Raw genomic sequence first — 18,513 nt, forward strand, 5'->3', positions numbered from 1 at the left:
GTGGTGACGTTTGAAAATTCTTGTACGAAAAAAACGTCCATCCAATAAAAGACAACTTATTGAAGCTATAATTGTTTCCTGGCACAATGTGATTACGAAAGATGAACTCCAAGCACTCGTTCACTCGATGAAAAGACGCTGTGAAGCTATCTTAAAAAATAAGGGTTATCCTACTAAGTATTGATTGTGAAAGTATCACCTTAAAAAATGCAAATCTAAGATAGATCTTACTATTAGTTTCATTACTTTTTTTATAATACAGATATTGTAATACTGTATTTATTATTAAATTCTACATTAAATTCCCTTCAATTTGATATGTAAACGTTTGTATTTAAGTGAAAATTAATACATTCTACAAGCACGAAAAGTTAAAAAACATGAAACTTTCAAAAAGTGTCCACACTTTTGGCCACCACTGTATATATATATATATATATATATATATATATATATATATATATATATATATATATATATATATATATATATATATATATATATATATATATATATATATATATATATATAATAAATAAATAAATACAAGAAAACACGAAGAAAGTTAAGAAAAACAATAAGTTTTAAGATAAGTTATAAAAAGACTTTAATAAACAATATAGCATTAAACCAATTAAAGATTTTGTCTTCTCCCTTAAGAATTATGAAATATATAAGTTCTACGATCTTATTATTAACTTTTCTTTCATTAATTTACATTTCAAAATTCTTTGTTTCGATCTTATAAAAGCCAAAATGAGCAAAATTTTGCCTAATAAAAAGAAAAGTTTAGATAATTTATATTTCGTTATTAACTTTCAAAATCCTATTTTCGATAAGATCAAATTTCACTACATTTTTGAAAATTTTAAAGCTTTATTTCCATTCAAAGATTTTAACATTATTAAAAGTTTTAAATATAACAAATTTCTTGGTTGAGCCATATTTAACTATAATGATATAAGCAAAAATTTAGGGAGTATTAATATATCCGATTATGAATGTCACTGTGAGGAGGATAAATATTTTGATTTTGTTGATAAACATCATAAACATATTATTACTGGTAATTTAAATATTATAGAAAACTTGGAACTTAGGAATTTAATGATAAATGGCACAAAGTTTAGACCCATTTACCGTATGTCAATCAATAAGATTCTAAAATACTTTCTTAATGAGCTCAATAGTTTTTTTTTAAAGATATCAAATAGATTCTCTTTACCTTTAGGTATGCTAACAGAATGGAAATGGGGAGTTTATTATTACTTTAAAAACTTTATTTTCAATAATAAGGATAATTTAAATAAGTATAACAATTCAACAAATTTTTCTAATATTGTTCAATCAATTAAGCAACTTCAAAAAAATTTTGTAATCACTCCCATAGACAAAGCTAACAATAATTATGCTATATTCTATAAAAAATTCTATGCTGAACTTTTAAATACGGAATTAAAAAATAGTAAAAATTTTGAACTTAGTAATTTCAATAATAATATTGTCATTAAAAAAATTTTAGCTTTTTACAAGAGATTAAAAATTAAAATTAGCAATATACAATTTCCTTACTTAATTATCAGTCCTAAATTTCATAAAATTCCAGTAAAATTTAGATCTATCACATGTGGGTCTAATACTTATTTAACTAAACCTGGCACCATTTTCTCTAACTACTTAAATAAGATTATTAACTATATTACTAAAGAAGGTTTCTCTTGGATTGTCACTAATAATCAACCGATTTTAGATTTCATTAAACATAATAAAATTAATTCTATTGCGACTTTTGATTTCCAGGATCTTTTCAATAGCATTCCCCTTTCTAAACTAAAAGATGCCCTTTTGAATTATTATTATGATTTTAAAAATATCCTTTGTTGCGATTTTGATTATTGGGAAATTCTGATTAATTTTTGTCTTTTTAGTAATTATCTTTACAGTGGAAGGGATATTTTTCTTCAAATTAATGGAATACCACAGGGATCTAATTATTCATCTCTCTTAGCTAACTTATTTTTGCATTATTATGAAAAAAATTATACTCTTAGTATTAAATTTGTTTTTAGATATATTGATGACTTAATTATCTTTAATTTCCAAGATTTTACTGTTTTATTGAGTGATATATACCCTGAGGAATTAATCTTACTTCGTAATCATGATGATAATATTAATTTCAATTTTTTGGATTTGGGTATTATGAAAGTTGAAAATAGCTGCTTTGTTGATTTATACGATAAAAGAAATGATTTTAATTTTAATATTAATAAACTAGTTACTTGGAATTCTAATGTTTCTAGGAGCATCTATTTAAATACCACTTTTAATGAAATGAACAGAATTAAAAGAATATGTAGTAATATTTATTTATCCAAAAAAGAAATCGATAAACTCTTTCAAAATCTGATAAAAAACAATGGATACCCAACTAATGTAATAAAATTTTATATAAAATCATTGAATTAATCGTATATTTTGGTGGATATATTTACTAAACATTTTTTTAGTTAATTTTTATGATTTTCCCATGTGCAAATCCATTTCAGGTAAATCCATTGCCAAAATTATTTACTAAATAATTTCCTTGTTAATTTGTATAATTTTTCCATGTGCAAATCCATTTCGGGCAAATCCGTGGTTAGAATTATTTACTAAAAATTCCTTTACTAAATAATTTCCTTTGTTAATCTATACAATTTTCCATGTGCAAATCCATTTCGGGCAAATCCATGTCAAAATTATCTATTGAAAAGGTTTTTTCCTTGATAATTTAAACAATTTTTCTATGTGCTAATCCATATCGTGCAAATCCGCAGCTAAAATTATCTGCAAAACAGGCAATTTATGTTTCTCTTTTCTATTTTATATTTTTTCTTAAATAAACATCTATCTTCTAAAACTATTTATGATCAATTTTTAAAATTATCCAGTATAATATTACCTTGCGCACATTCATTTCGGGCCCATCCTTGGTAACTAACAAATCAAAACTCAGAATAACAAATCACTTCAGCAGTGCAGTAAGAACGACACTTTAAAACCCTCTTGTTACACTCAATTTGCGCTTTTGTTTTCATATTTTGTAATCTGGCAATCTTTCTGCGAAAACATTTTTAAATCATTCTTGATAAATATCCGTCCATGTAAGTTGAACTGATTTTGCTGCTCGCTTTATAGTCCCTACCCCCCTTTTTAATGTTTTTTCTTTTTATTTTATTATCTGTATTTACATGTTATTTTTACTTATTTGTACTTTTTGTGATCTATTTTATTTGTTGTTAATTAAAAAAAAAAAATTATTTTGAGTGCTCCTCACACTATTGTATTAATATATTTAGCTTTGGCTTTATTGATACAATATCAGAAAGCACTCTGTTTTGCGGATATAATCGTGTGGGTTGAAGAAAAGATTATATCTTTTTTTTTCTTCCGGTTTTTTAATTAACATTTCATTATTTTTTTTTTTTTTTAATAAAATGTTTGTTATTTTTTTACTTATTATTTCCCCCCCCCCTTTTTCATATGTCTATTATTTTTCTTTGTTTTATTCTTCGTTATGAAGTTATATATATATATATATATATATATATATATATATATATATATATATATATATATATATATATATATATATATATATATATATATATATATATATATATATATATATATATATGAGTGATTCTTTTTAAACATGACAATTCGGACCAAAAAACTTCTTCAAATTTAAAGTCTTCAAAATAATCTAACATTTTTTTTGTATACTTCTTTAGTTACATTTATTAATATCTTGCAGACAGCAGTGTAGTTTGTTGACATTTGCTCGAGGAAAAAATAAAATAGAAATTCACCAAATCTTGAATGCCAGGAAAATGACATAATAGCTTAGAAGTTTAAAAAACAGTCATTTAAGTTAATAGTAAGTAACTCAACTTAAGCCTTTATGTTACATGGACCATAAATTGCTTAAATTAATTCTTTTCATCCACTGCAGGAAAAATCTATTTTTTTGTTGCTGATATGTGCAGAACAAAATTGTGTATAGTAATCAATCATTAAATAAATAAATAACTTTGATTACGTCCAACCATATTACAATCATACATAAACTTGGTATTAGGTTAATATTTGCTTTTCCTCCTTTCAGTATTAGCAGTTAAAAAAAAATTTGGTGGCACTTCAATGTCCTGGAATTCATAAGCCAGGAAAATGACAGCCAGGATAATGACAAATTCGCCATTTTTTAGCAACTAACTTTACTTTAATTTAATATTCTGGCCTAAGACGCTTTCATTCTGCAGAAAACAACAGCATTTCTTAAAATAACTCAGATAAATCTATGTAGTTTATGTTATTAATAATTTCAAGAAACCAGGAAAATGACAACACAAAAACCTACTCACCTTGAAAAATTTTTTGAAATAGATTTTGAACCGGAAAATTAGTTCTTTATTCATGCAACAAGACGTGTGCATATAGGAGGGTATCCAATCAATCTATTAACATAAGATATTGATTACTGGCTCTATATATTTTGGTTATAAACCACTAAATAAAAGTAGCTAGGAAAATGACAGATTTTCTTGGGACAAACAAATTATTGACAGAAAAAAAAATTTAAACGAAGTTTTTGCAAATAATACCCTCTGCGTATATTCTAGAAACTGCTTACACCGGTTGAGATAAAAAAAATTAGATATTAAAAATTTATGGGAAGTTTTGAAGCTAGTTATTATTGGAAACATTGTTTGGGACATGCCAAGAAAATGACATTCGGAAGTTCAATTAAATTTTTTAACCACACAAAACAGTCAATGATAGTGCAAAGTCATTTTAAAATGCTAACAGCAATGCAATTTATTATTTTTTTAAAAAAAGTTCTTTTAGTATAATAGTATTAGATCTTGGAGCAAGCGACAGTGAACTGTCATATTTCGTGAGAATCACCCATATATATATATATATATATATATATATATATAGTGATATGAAGTTGAATATGTGCTACACACATTTTGTTTGAAGTTAAACATAAACTAGATAGAGCTTGTTAATGTTTTATGATAAGCTTTTCAAGTATTTAAAGAATTCTTTTTAAAAAATGTATGCAAAAAAAAACAAAAGAATTCTATTCAAGCATTTGTTTTACTGTCAGCAAAAATAAATAATAAAAAATAAGTTCAGAATTTTAAAAGAAAAAAAGGAAAACTATATTTTATTAGTTAGATAGTTATAAATAAACTTGGCGAGTTCTTTTGCGAATATTTGAAATGGAACTTCCTGCCAGAAAAAATCATTAACTACAAAAAAAGGAAAAAAAAAACAGAAATTATTTACAGCTAAAGCAAACAAAACTACGATTAGTAGAAATTATTTAAAGTTCTAATTTTAAAAGTTTAGAGCCAACAAATATTTTTGAGAAAAAATCTCAAGTAGATAAAACGCTTACTTTTACTAAAATACTACGCCGGCTGTTGGTACGGTAAATCCACAGCGCTTTGTTTCTTATCTATTATTTTAATTGTTCGAATTTAAAAAAAATGGTATTTTGCATTCCAAAAACTGACGCTTAAAGTCTGTTTCATTCATGAAATAATCCGTTAGATCATCCTAACCTTCTCCTTCGATGATGCCATTTTTGTTTACAATTGTAAATGCCCATGAGAGAGAACTGAAACATCATAAAAATCAAACCATTTGATTGGTCCTACTGTTAAATGCTCTTAGTAATAGTGGTACGTTATTTACGTCTTCCTAGACCTGCACAATAGGCTATTGAAGACGATCTGGAAAACATCCCTGAGAATAATCCGAAGATATTGCCATCACAATTTTGATCCCCTGCGAAGGGGATGGCTCCCCCGATTTCGTGGCCCAACAAATTACGTGCGAAGTTTGAGCGCTTTACGGTAGAACAAACCATTCTTTGTGGTTCATATGATATTTCCTTTTTTCAAAAATAACATTTTAATATATTGCGGAAATCTTCCGTGATCATCAGACGTAACAACACATGAGAATTCTGACTTTTTTTTAAAAGTGTATTGGGCAAAATAAGGAAATTTTGTTATCGGACAATGGCCAGTAACTTTAAAATCATATATTGATATAATAAATAAAATCATGTATTTTGAAGCATTTCTCGAGTTATGGTAAACATTATACAGTTCATTTCTAAACGGAAAAAATTTTTCATGATCTCTCTAAGTTAGTTCATTTAAAATGTAAGCATTGTATGTAATATTTTAATTAATAGAATTTTGGATGTGTGTTTTTGAATCAATAATGCAACATAAAATTTATGTTCAATAACAAGCGTAAAATCGCTACAAAATAGGTCTAAAATAATTATAATCATAATGATGAAATAATAATTGGACGAAGATAATTTGAAAACCCGTGTAATGGAGAACATGGGATGCATTTTCGGAAGTACAAATGTCAACCAATGGCGATTAACAAAAATATTTTTGATCTCCATCTTCATATTTACTAACCCTATGTTACCCCCTTGACAGTTAATTTTGCCCTATACTCCTAGCTATTATTTCATGTTCACTTCAGGTGAGGGAGTTCAAATAAAAAAATTGCATAGAGCTGTTACCGTAGGCCATTAAGGCACTCACGATTGTTCTTGTTTACCAGTGGCGCCATCTATGGCCAAGAATTTAATTTCTGCCACACCCATACGTCACACCCGTTTATAGGGCGGACCCATTCATTAATCCACTGATAGTACTTTTGATCTGAACCAGAGAACGATCAATCTCCTATCCAGTACCCTAGTGGTATGATTTGTTATGGGAACATGGAGGATTTCGTAACCCGACAGATTTAACGAGCACCAGTCACTATTTTCTACACGAGGAGTCTTTGGCCGGCTGTATCCGTTCTCACGGGCTGGAGTTCAGCCCCCTACCAACCAGGCTATCTCGGCCTCAATGCATAGAACTTAAATGACAAAAAAAAGCAAGATTTATTGTGAAATACAGATAGAGTATACAGATAGGGTATACAGATAGAGTATACTCGTACAGATAGAGTATAGCAAAAAAGTATTTTCAGTAATTTATTCATCCATTAAAAAAAGTAATACTTGTTGAGTTCTGAAAACTTTCAGGAAAGAGGTTTCTGTCCTTTCTCAAATAATCAATTAAATTTAATTAAAATCAGAAATAAATTAGTTTACCATTAGAAAGCAACGGCATGAAATTGAAACTAACAGCATTTGATATATTTAAATGCAAATGTAGAAGGATTGCTAATTATAATCGGAAAGAAATTATTTTAAAGAGACTTTAAAGATTGCACTTTAAGTTTCAATTATAATTGGTGGCATGATAATTTGATTTCCATTGGGAAAATGCCTTAAAGTCCTAAATTAACCAAAGAATTAAATCAAACATTTAATTTCCATTAAGTGAAATATTTTTCAAAAAGATTAGAGAATTTTATTTTATCACAAATGTTTTTACTTACCTTGCGTAGAAAACAGAATCTGTTGTTTTCTCGCATCCAAGACAACGCAGTAAATGCTTCAAAAAAGTTTTCATCTGAATCGGGGACCCTAAAAAAAAGGATACTAATTATAAAAGCGAAAGCTTAGTTCTTCAGAAAAATTCTTTAAACCTTTGTAGGGAATTTATTCATTATTTACATTGCATTTTAGTAGAAAAATTGTAAAGCCACTTAGAAGGACAATGAATTTTCTCAACTAAAAAAGTGTATTAAGTTGGAAAAAAAATCTTTAGCTATGTGTAAGCTCTTCTTTTACAACTACAACTGATTTAAATTAATTTTTAATTGAAAATCGGCACCAAAGATCAGTTCTGTGTTCCTAATCTTCTTTGCTTTTTATAATCCATGCAAGGAAAGACAAAAACAGTGTTCAGAAAAAATTGTTTTGACAGTTGTTGGAAGGAGTATCCTAGACAGCATCGTAAAAATCTTCATCAATGGGTGAGGATATTTTAGGGAGGAGATGATTATAAGTTCTTCCATTCAATTTTTATAAAAACCACAGAAACAATGGGTGCTAAGAAATTAATTACTGCAAAAAATAAATGTCCTGAAAATAGTATAAGTAATAGTATATATACTTTTTTCTACAGGTATTGATTAAATTTGTAAAGAGTAACTAATTTGATGTATTAGGAGCAGTTTTAAAATATCTCAAAAACTTTTGGTAAATAAAGTTCAGTCTGCAAAATAAACGAATATGTTTAACTAATTTATATTTAGATAAAACATATTTTCACGTTAGATTCTATTTATAATCTGTTAGAATTTTCATTCCAAAATTACGGTAAAATAATCGGCGGCACACTGTTCATCCAATTATCCGTCCGTTTACGGTAACAAACATTTTTTTTCATTTTTACGGTTTTGAAACCATTTATAATTAGTTTGGTTAAAAAAAAACATGATTACGAAGATATATGTTTTTTTTACCATTTGAAACCAGTAAGGTTTAAAATCCATAAAAAAAGAAATTTAATTGGACATTGAAACTAGGTTGTAGTTGTGTTGTGCTTTATCAAATGCAACGTGAACTGCTGTTTAATTAGTTTATTTGCTAGTTTCACCTGTTGTAAGAGATGGGAAAAACTAGACTTTTTGTGTTAAGCAGCTTTATGATGCTGTCATGAGAATATCGGATTCTAGTAGTCCAGGGTCACAAATTGGGAAATGCAGGGCACTGGAATCTCTTCATGCGTTGAAGGGAGTGGAGGAAATATTGTGGTGTCAACGCTGGGACTCGAACCCCCATTCTGTCAGTCATGAGACAAACGGGTCCTCTCGGCTATAATATGTACCCGCTGGTAAGGAACTAAGTGACTTCATTAGGTTTGCCTTGCTATAAAATTCTGGTTGTTTAACCGTATTAGGTGAAAGCAGTTAATAAGCGGTATTTCTCGAACTTTACAGTGTGAATACCATCTTATTTATGGTTATTTGAATGTCTTAAGGCCTCACATACCTTATAATGCATTAAAAAATCGATTTTTTTAATAATATTTTATTCTATTCTATGGATCTTTCTGAAAATTTGGGAAAAAAAAGCATAAAAAAATTCACATTAGATCAAAAGTTATCGAAAAAATAAGTCATACATTTTCTTTAATAAAATATGTCCTGTTTTGTGTTTAAACTCATTTATCTCAAAATGCTATTTTTACACCTTGCGCGCACAATATCTCAAAAACTATTGATTAGAATTGCACAAAATTTTTACAGCAGGTCTCAAATACCTGTTTCTATAAATTAACGAAGCCATTTGAAGGTGGGATTAATGTATTGACATTTAAAAAAATGAAATAGCAATTTTTTTTGTTAAAATTTTTTAATAAATTTTAAAAAAATTTTTGCATAGAGAAAAAAGTAAAATTATTTGTTCATTCTTCGTCATTTTAGTTTTACCATATATTTCTATACTCACAAAAAAAATCAAGCAAATATTATGTAAACTTTTTCCAGAAGCTTGCGCGCAAATAAAAACAGAAAAATTTTATTGAATTAAAATTTCAATTAATTAAGAAATTTCTTAATTTTTGAAAAAAACTTTTGCATTGTTTTCAAAATGTAGACTATGTATAGTGTCATATTTCAAAATTTGGTATTTTTAGAATAATTATTATAAAATTGGCAGATGATTGAAAATTGCTCGTTTTCTCTCATTTTTTACCTATTTTAATAGGTATGTGAGGCCTTAAAATAACAATTACATAAACTGTTATTTTACCATTTATGCACTTTTTAATCAACAGTGTTTAGAAAAATCTTTTTCATGTTAAATGCGTATTTTATTTTTTACAAAACACAACATGCATTAGAGATAATATTTTATTTTGATAAAATAAGGATCGCTTTGGAAATAATGTTTTCCCACTGTAATCAATACTTTCACACAAATTTTGCAAGGGACTAAGGTATTTAAAAGGCTTAATTCTTAGATACTTGTGAATTTTTATGAATAATTCAAGAAAGAGAAGCTACACACCCCTCATTAAGCTACTGCATCCTGTGAATGGAGACCTTAAGTAAATCATACAGAACAATAACCCAACAATTCTGAAAAATTTTTAAATTTATTTATTTATTTTTGATCTATTTTTCTACCCGTTGAGTGGACTAAGATATTACAGAGTTGTGCTAGCAGTACAGGCAAGCAACAAGTTTGAAGGCTGCTGAAAATTAAAAAAAATATTATGACAAGTAAAGGACGCAAAAACTATTTTTTAGTCCTAAATAAGCGTTGAGTGACGCTTTATTCTCAAATTACAAACATCTGGTAATAAAACTTAAAATTCCTTTATATTCGTAACAAAAATCAATTATTTATGTATCAAGCTTTGTTAAAACTCTGATATACAGTGGTGTTCGAAATTAAGAGAACTTAAAAAATTATAATTAAAAAATTGTCTTCAAAATCACCCGACAGATTTTAGTGAAATTTGATTAGAACTATGGTTATTATAGGACCTCACTGTCCGAGCTGTCCGTTTTTCCACTAAACGCTTTGTAGCCTGGAAGTATCAGGTTCGAATCCGACCGCAACATTTGTTTTATCTTTGTCTTTCTCTAACTTGCAGTCTACAATATTCAACTTGACATGGAGTTATAGGCCGTTCTTTGTTACGAGATTCTGATGCTATATGATATATGCATTTGCTGCAATAAATAAACGAAATAAAAAGTAATACCACAAATGGGAGTGTCTTTTTCTGATCTATATATGAAACTGTGTGAATCCTTATAAACATATGATGCTTGATTAAGCATATGATGCTACATCAAGACCAAAATGGTTCATCAAGACCAAAATGGTTCATCAAGACCAAAATGGTTCATCAAGACCAAAATGGTTCATCAAGACCAAAATGGTTCATCACGTACCGTTTTTGTAGAAGAAAAGTCACAAAGTTTCTATAAAATTTTTGGATACCCCGCTTCTTTATCCATCAAAAGCTTCGAGACTTTAAGAAGGTAAATATATGTAATGTCTCCAAAAATGATGCAAAGATCACCAAAACAGGCGCCTATCTAGCGATGGCACTGCTGTCAATGAGAGTGCATATCCATTACCTATAAGCTATTATTGTGTGCGGTTAAAATACGTAAAGTCGCCAAGATTATATGTGCATTTTAGGAAACGTGGAAATCAAAGAATAATTACAGATTCGTTATTTGCAGCCAAACATATAAAAGAAATACATATTTTCACCAAGCAGGCATTTTGTTGGTAGTGTAATACAAATAATAGTAATATTTTCTAAGTATTAATATTAACGCATGATCGGACAACGCTGATCGAAGTTGGATGATATTAAATAGTTTTTACGGAATTAAATGAAGTCATGTAAATTACGATACATTATAAATGTAATTTTGAACAATAATATAATTTATTTTGTTTAATAATTTACATAAAAACCTTATTTATTTTTTTTCGGTTTTAATTAGCAATTGAAAATATTGTATTTATTATAATTATGATATTTTTGTGAAGATTTTAATTCTGTAGCATATGTAAAAGTAAGCATTTCATTTGTCCTGCCTAAATGCTCTAGAAATCGTGTCAAAGGATTTCACTTTCCATTTACTCTTGCTGTCGTTCCTGATATAGGACTAAATAGGTACGCATGAAAGACGACGTAATCCAATCGAATCAACAAAGTCAGTTCAAGTTTCAACTGCATCATCAAATCTTGTCTAAAGGTTCTATTCAACGACGACACCTTACGATGCTCTTATTTAATAGCGTATGTAAATATATCTTAATGCTACAATAACGTGAAAGGGTTAACAAACTTTCTATCACTATATAATCTGAAAAATTAAAAAAAATAAACATTATTTAATTTAAAATTTTAAAATTTCTTGACGAATAATTTTGCATATAATGTATTTTAACAATATATCATCCTTTAGAAAAAATTATTAGTTTATTAAAAATGATTACTAATTTTTGAAAGTTATGTAGAAGAGAACTTCTCTCTAAATTCATATAATATAAATATTTCCAGTTCTAAGACTTTATCATTTATGTATGTAATAATATGAATTGCATATAATATATAAATTTATAAATGACTGTTTTGAAAAACACAAAACCTATCAAGTGAAAGTTAAGGATCAAAGAATAAAAATGTATACAAAGTGCTCTGTACTTACCGCCCTTGATATATATTTTAGAAGCCTTGTCGGAAAGTCGAAATTATACACGTGAATATAAGAGGTCACAAATTAATATGTATGGGAGTAAAAACAAAATCGTTATCAAAATCTGAAAAAGCACTGTTGATGAAGTTCGGTTCAGAGGATTAAAAATATCAAAACCAGTTTGATTACTGAAGGAAATTTTAAGGTAATAATAAAAAAATAATTTATAATAGTTTTTCTCCTCCTTTTAAATTTTTATTTTTTTCCAGCCATCAAACAGGTTTTGATATGAAAAAATTATAACAGTTGATAATAAAAAAATTTATAATAGTTTTTCTCCTCCTTTTAAGTTTTTATTTTTTCCGGCCATCAAACAGGTTTTAATGTTTCTAACATACCTTCCTTAATAGTGATTTTTCAGTTTTTTAAAAACAATTTCGCTTTTTTCTAGCTTAAATATTTGTTAGTTACTAACCTCGAATGAGCATATAACTTTGAAATCGTTTTTAATAAGGATTCCAGAGTAAATAGCGTAAATAATTACTGTTTCACAAAGACAACTCTTAATTTGTTATTTTATTGTCCTTATAAAAAATGGAAAAAAAATGTAAGCACAATGTGCGACACAAATTAATATTTAAGTAAGAAAAAAAAAACATATCGAAATCTGACAAATTAAAAAAAAAAGGAAAGCGTATATATTAAACATCAAAACAGGTTTAATTAAAGGTTGAAACTTGAAGATGTTTCTAATAATCATTTTCAACTCCTCTCTGTTTCCTTCCTTCCTTCCACAATCAAATCTGTCTTCTTGTTTATAATTTCTACCTTCTTGTACTGTGATATGAAAGATTTCGATGCGCTTTTGTTTTTTTTCCTTGATTTGATATTATTGTGTGTCACCCATTGTGCATGCTATTTTTGTTTTTATTTTCGATAAGGATCCCTAAAATATATATTTAGGTGAGTCTTTACGGAACACCCTGAATATACGAATAGCTATATAAGAACGTAGATCAGGAAATATTCTTTTCTTCATCACACCAATATTCACAAGAAAGTGCATTTTCTTTTAAATTCCCTAATGAAACCACCATTAAATTTTTTATTACAAAAAAAACGAAAGAAAAAAATTCTAAATTAAAGCAAATTAAACCTTCTAACTTTAAGAAAGAATTAAATTTTAAATATACAGTCTAAATTTGAAGTTTATCGGTAAGATTTGTACAAATTATAAGTTCGGCTGACTTAGAAAATGTAACTTCGAGAAAAACGCTTATTCAGTTTTCCAAACGGAGTTTTCTAGATTTTTTTATCATGCTTAATTGCTGACTTTTTAAATTATTAATCTTGCTTAAATGAAATTTTGCTGTAGAAAGAGGAATTTTTGGATAATTGACTCAGTTTTTAGAACAGATTTAGACTTTTTTGAACAAAAGAGACAAGACCCTGTAAAAACCATGTTTTTAAGAATTTACCATTTTGTCCAAAACTTAATCTGTCCTAGTTTTAAAGAATATTTATTTATGAAATATAACTATCATATGATGCATCAAATTATGAAAAAAATTGCTGAACAAGGGTCATTCCAACAATATCTTGCATTGCCGTACTTATTAGGCGCATTAAAAAATTACGTTTTCGAGAGATTTTCGATTTTCAAGTGGAAACTCATGCATTTTTTTTCTAATTTCCATACCATCCTCGAAAGTGCTGTAGCGATAAAAGCTTTGTAACGTCTGATTATTTTTTTTATATATATTTAAGTTTTTTTTATTCGTTTTAAAATCTAGGTTTTATTTTAAGTGTATGTTTAATTTAAAGGTAAAGTTTTAATTCGAGTTAAGACCATCTTAAGATGTTAAATTGAATGTACATATTTTTTTAGAATATGGATTATATTTTGAAGTTTAAGTAATGTTCAAGTATAATTTCGTTCAAGTTTGCATCATTAAAGCCGATGAAAACATTTTTTTTTCTCGAAAACTTGCAAATATTAATTTGAATACTTAAACCACCTTCAGCTAAGTTTAAGCTTCAGATAAGTCATTCTGAATTGAACCCTCAAATAATTAACTGTAAATGCAACAAAGTAAGTGGAAATACTTTGACGGCAAAGTTAACTAAGCTTATTTAATTTTATACCACTCATTATTTTACTACTCATTATACTACTTAACCATTTAAGAGAAAAAATCTTGTCCAATGGGTTTTTTTTAACGAGAAGCTTAATAATTTTTTTAAAAAAATACTTAAGATCTTAATTCGTTTTTTTAAAAAAAAAACAGATTCCCTTTTCAGTATACGTTTAATTTAAAAATAGTTTTGCTTCGAATTCATGGTCCTCAAATTATAGTCCTTTTTATTATTATTTTCCTTGGTTAAAGTGCTTCGAAGAACTTCTTAAGATGTTAAAGTGGATGTACAGTTTTTTTTTCTAAAATGGATTTTATTTAGAGGTTTAACTAATGTTCAAGTATAATTTCGTCCAAGTTTGCATCATTAAAGCCGATGAAAACTTTTTCTGGAAAACTTTCAAATATTAATTTTAAAACTTAAACCACCTTCAACAAATTCCAAGCTTCATCTTACTAAGTTATTCTGAATTGAACCCTCGAATAATTAGCTGTAAGTGCAACGAAGTAAGTGGAAATACTTACGCTTTGAATGCAAAGTTAAATAAGCAAATTTAATTTTGTACTATTCATTATTTTACTACTCATTATATTACTTTACCAGCTAAGGCAAATAATCTCGTCAAATTGGGTTTTTTTGACAAGAAGTTTAATTTTCTTTTTATAAAATACTTAAGTTTTTAATTCGTTTAAAAAAAGCAGATTTTCCTTTCAGTATACGTTCACTTTAAAAATAATTTTGCTTCGAGTTTATGGTCTTCAAATTGTAGTCTTTTTTTATTATTATTTTCCTTGATTAAAGTACTTCGAAGAACTTTTTAAGATGTTAAAGAGAATGTACAGTTTTCTTTTCTAAAACGAATTATAATTAGAAGTTTAACTAATGTTCAAGTATAATGTGCATCATTAAAGCCGATGAAAACTTTTTCTAGAAAACTTTCAAATATTAGTTTTAAAACTTAAACCACCTTCAGCGAATTTCAAGCTTCATCTTACTAAGTAATTTTGAATTGAACCCTCAAATAATTAGCTGTAAGTGCAACAGGGAAATACTTACGCTTTGAAGGCAAAGTTAACTGAGCTCATTTCATTTTATACCACTCATTATTCCTTTTGGATGTAAACAATTACATTAAGCCCCGAAGGGAGAACCATATCTTGGTGAATTCAAGTTTTCTCTTTGGGATATCGCATAGTCTTGTCAACAGTTTTGATTCGTATAAAGCACTTTCGAGAATTAATATAAAACATTAGCTTGAAACTCTAATCTTTCGAATGAATTGTTGCTCCAAGGAATTCGAAAACTTTTCTTTTATGGTTACTGAAGTACTTTATAAGGATATAAAATGGAAGGATGCCAAGATTAGTCAAACATCTTCTTTCAACGATTATTGTTTCTGTAAGTCCTATTTATTGACGAAATTGATGAAATTGAAGCACTAATTATTGCTTATTTTCTTCAAGAGCAAACTTTTTTAATTTAGGTAAAAGAACGTGATTTTAGAAACAACAGTAAAAACAAATCTTATAGGGAATTTCCTAATTTCTAAGTGGTGAAGTCATCGATAAATACACTAGTATCGAATTATGAAATCAAAAGTTCTGAACTATTTTAAATTAATGCATTGTTTTGAATTTTAAACAAAGTAGAGGGGGCTAGAGTAGATAAATGTAATATTTCTGTTATTTATCACTCAAAAACGCTCTGTAAACTTTGACTGATTGGTAAAATTCTGTTACCATTTCATATATAGTTACAAGACGAAACGTCAGTTTTACAAGTAGTACAATAAAAAGCAGTGCTTTTACGGTGGAAATTAATTTCTTAATATTTATTAATATTAAAATTCTTTTCTTAATATTTCTTTCATTGCAACTTTAGTCATATTTTGGCATCGTTTCTAAAAATCTGAGATATTACATTATGAATGAACATTGACTAAATATATCATTTCACAATATGAATAGTTTGTTTTGAATATAGATATCCAGGCTTCAGCTTGTTTTAAAATTAAATTATCATTCACTTTTATTAAAAATACTTAGTTATAATAAATTTTTTCAGCGATATGTGAGGGTGCATTATTGATCATCCAGAAATACTAAGCAAGCACACGCAGTACTCATATGAAGTGTGCATACAGACTTTTCATGGGGCACCTTTGAAAAAAAATTTCAAAGTATCTAAAAAATTTATACATATTTTTAAAATTTAATCAGAAAATTTTAAGTTATAATTTCGTGAAGTAAAAAATTTTACAAGTGTATTAAATGCCCCAATAATATTTCAGTACATATTTTTTTTTCTGAGAAAATGCATGTTTTTCAAAAAATTGTTCAGAAATACTCCTTTTTTTTTCTTAACATTTCAAGTATCATGCATCAATCTTTATAAGGTTTTAACATGCATTGTTTTAAGGAGGGAGAAAAAGTCTTTCAGCTTTACATGAAATTAAATATGACGAAAATGTGAAATCAAGTCTTCTTAGCGTTCTAATTAGGATAAAGTATTTTTTTCCTTCTAGAAAAATAATTAATTGCATTAATTTTGTAAGTTACAGAAAAAAAAGCTCATGTTTGCTTAGATTTAGCCCATTTAATTTTACTTGTAAAATATTTTTTTCATACAATTTATATAAAAAATGACACTGCTTCATTATTTCTGCTAAGTGGCCATTTCTTTCGATTCTCAATTAATAAAGTTGTAGCATCGCTTCAAATTTGGTTAGCTTCAACTCCTATAAAAACGCTTCTATCCTATAATTAAAATTGAAAAACTGCAGAGTGACTATTATAGAGCTATATGAAAAAAAAATCTTGATAACTTTTGAATCGTGAGCGAGATTTAGTTAATTCAGTTCAGTAGCCGAGATTTTTAAACATTTTTGTAAGAGCTGGAGGTATGAAAAAAAAAAGAAAACCTTAATAACTTTTGAACCTTTGAAACTTCGTTTAATTGGGTTCAGTTGGCAAGATTTTGAAGAAAAAAAATTTTGCGAGCAATTTCAAAAAAAAGGAACACACTTGATATCTTTTGAACCTGTTGAAAAGATTAATTTAAACTTACGCGATTAAGCTGAGGACAGGAGGAAATTTTTTTGCGCATGCATACTCTTTTTGTTGTCGTTTTTTTGGGAAAGTATTAAAATACAGTAGTTTTGAATCAGTCATTCCCACATCATGTACATTATTGGCAAGCATATCTACCCCTCATAAACTAAATGCGAATAACTGTAAGGTCTTTTAAAACTTGCATATATTTTTTTAACTCAATATTTTTATTTTATTTTTTTTTCGCTCAGCTCAATAATTGTTACCCTGCATGATGAGATGCATAGAAAAAAGTATACTGGAGTCTCATTATAGGAAAAAAGCAATGTTAATTTTTACTGATTTATAAGAGAAATTTCAGTTATTTTTGTCACAGAAAATCAAATAAATATTTAATAGATCTTCATCAATTATATGCCCTATGAGTTATCATAAAATAAATATATTATTAAGAAAAACTGAAGCACAAACGCTGAAAATTTCAAAAGCTTCAAATTTCATTACAAAATGTTTTATTACTATATAATAATATATCTCGAATCAAACTATTTAACGAGCTAGTTGAAAAACCTATGATTATTATCCATACATATCTAACTTTAATGTTTAGCCTTTTCACAATGTTAAACGAAAAAAAAATTATGTCAAAGCAAAATATCAATAAATAAACCGTTATAAGACGCGTGCATTTCCTAGTGTAATAAAGTGTGAGTTATTTCCTCAATATTTCGTCTTAATTTGAAAGGCTTCTTCAAAAAAAGACAATTGATATGGCTTCCTCTCAAAATGTACATTTTTATCCATTATTTCCAAGAAAAGGCTCAACTTAATGTTTACTTAGAATAATGATATTGTTAAGAAAACTTTATGTTTAAAAGTTGAGTGAGCATTTTCCGAAAAATAAAACAACTAAGATCAAAAAGTAAAACACGAGATCACCTTCCTAATTTATGTTTTCCTCGCAAAAGTCCTCATATTGTCTTCAAAAACAATAAGAGTAAAATTTCATTGAGCTAAATAACATTACATGTCGTCAGCGAACCTTTTATTTTGGACAAAGCTAAAATTACACGATTAAGAAAATGGAACTTGAAAAGTGCATTTTAAAAATGAGTGCTTGTCAAAATAACAAACTAAGCGAAGACATTTGATTTTAATTTTA

At 27.5% G+C, this 18,513-nt stretch overlaps 1 protein-coding gene across 4 annotated transcripts in view; it reads right to left on the minus strand.

Moving 5' to 3' along the window:
* Nucleotides 1-18,513, minus strand: part of LOC107451031 (BAI1-associated protein 3) — a 392,542-nt gene that overhangs the window by 271,117 nt on the left and 102,912 nt on the right. For all 4 annotated transcript variants that reach the window (XM_087155406.1, XM_087155403.1, XM_087155404.1 and 1 more), the window contains exon 2: nt 7,483-7,570. In XM_087155406.1, the coding sequence (XP_087011532.1) occupies nt 7,483-7,570 (88 nt within the window). The remainder of the gene's footprint in view (nt 1-7,482; nt 7,571-18,513) is intronic.

Source organism: Parasteatoda tepidariorum, chromosome 11 (assembly GCF_982258835.1).
Source record: "Parasteatoda tepidariorum strain Cologne lab strain chromosome 11, Ptep-v5.0, whole genome shotgun sequence".
Classification (NCBI taxonomy): domain Eukaryota; kingdom Metazoa; phylum Arthropoda; class Arachnida; order Araneae; family Theridiidae; genus Parasteatoda; species Parasteatoda tepidariorum.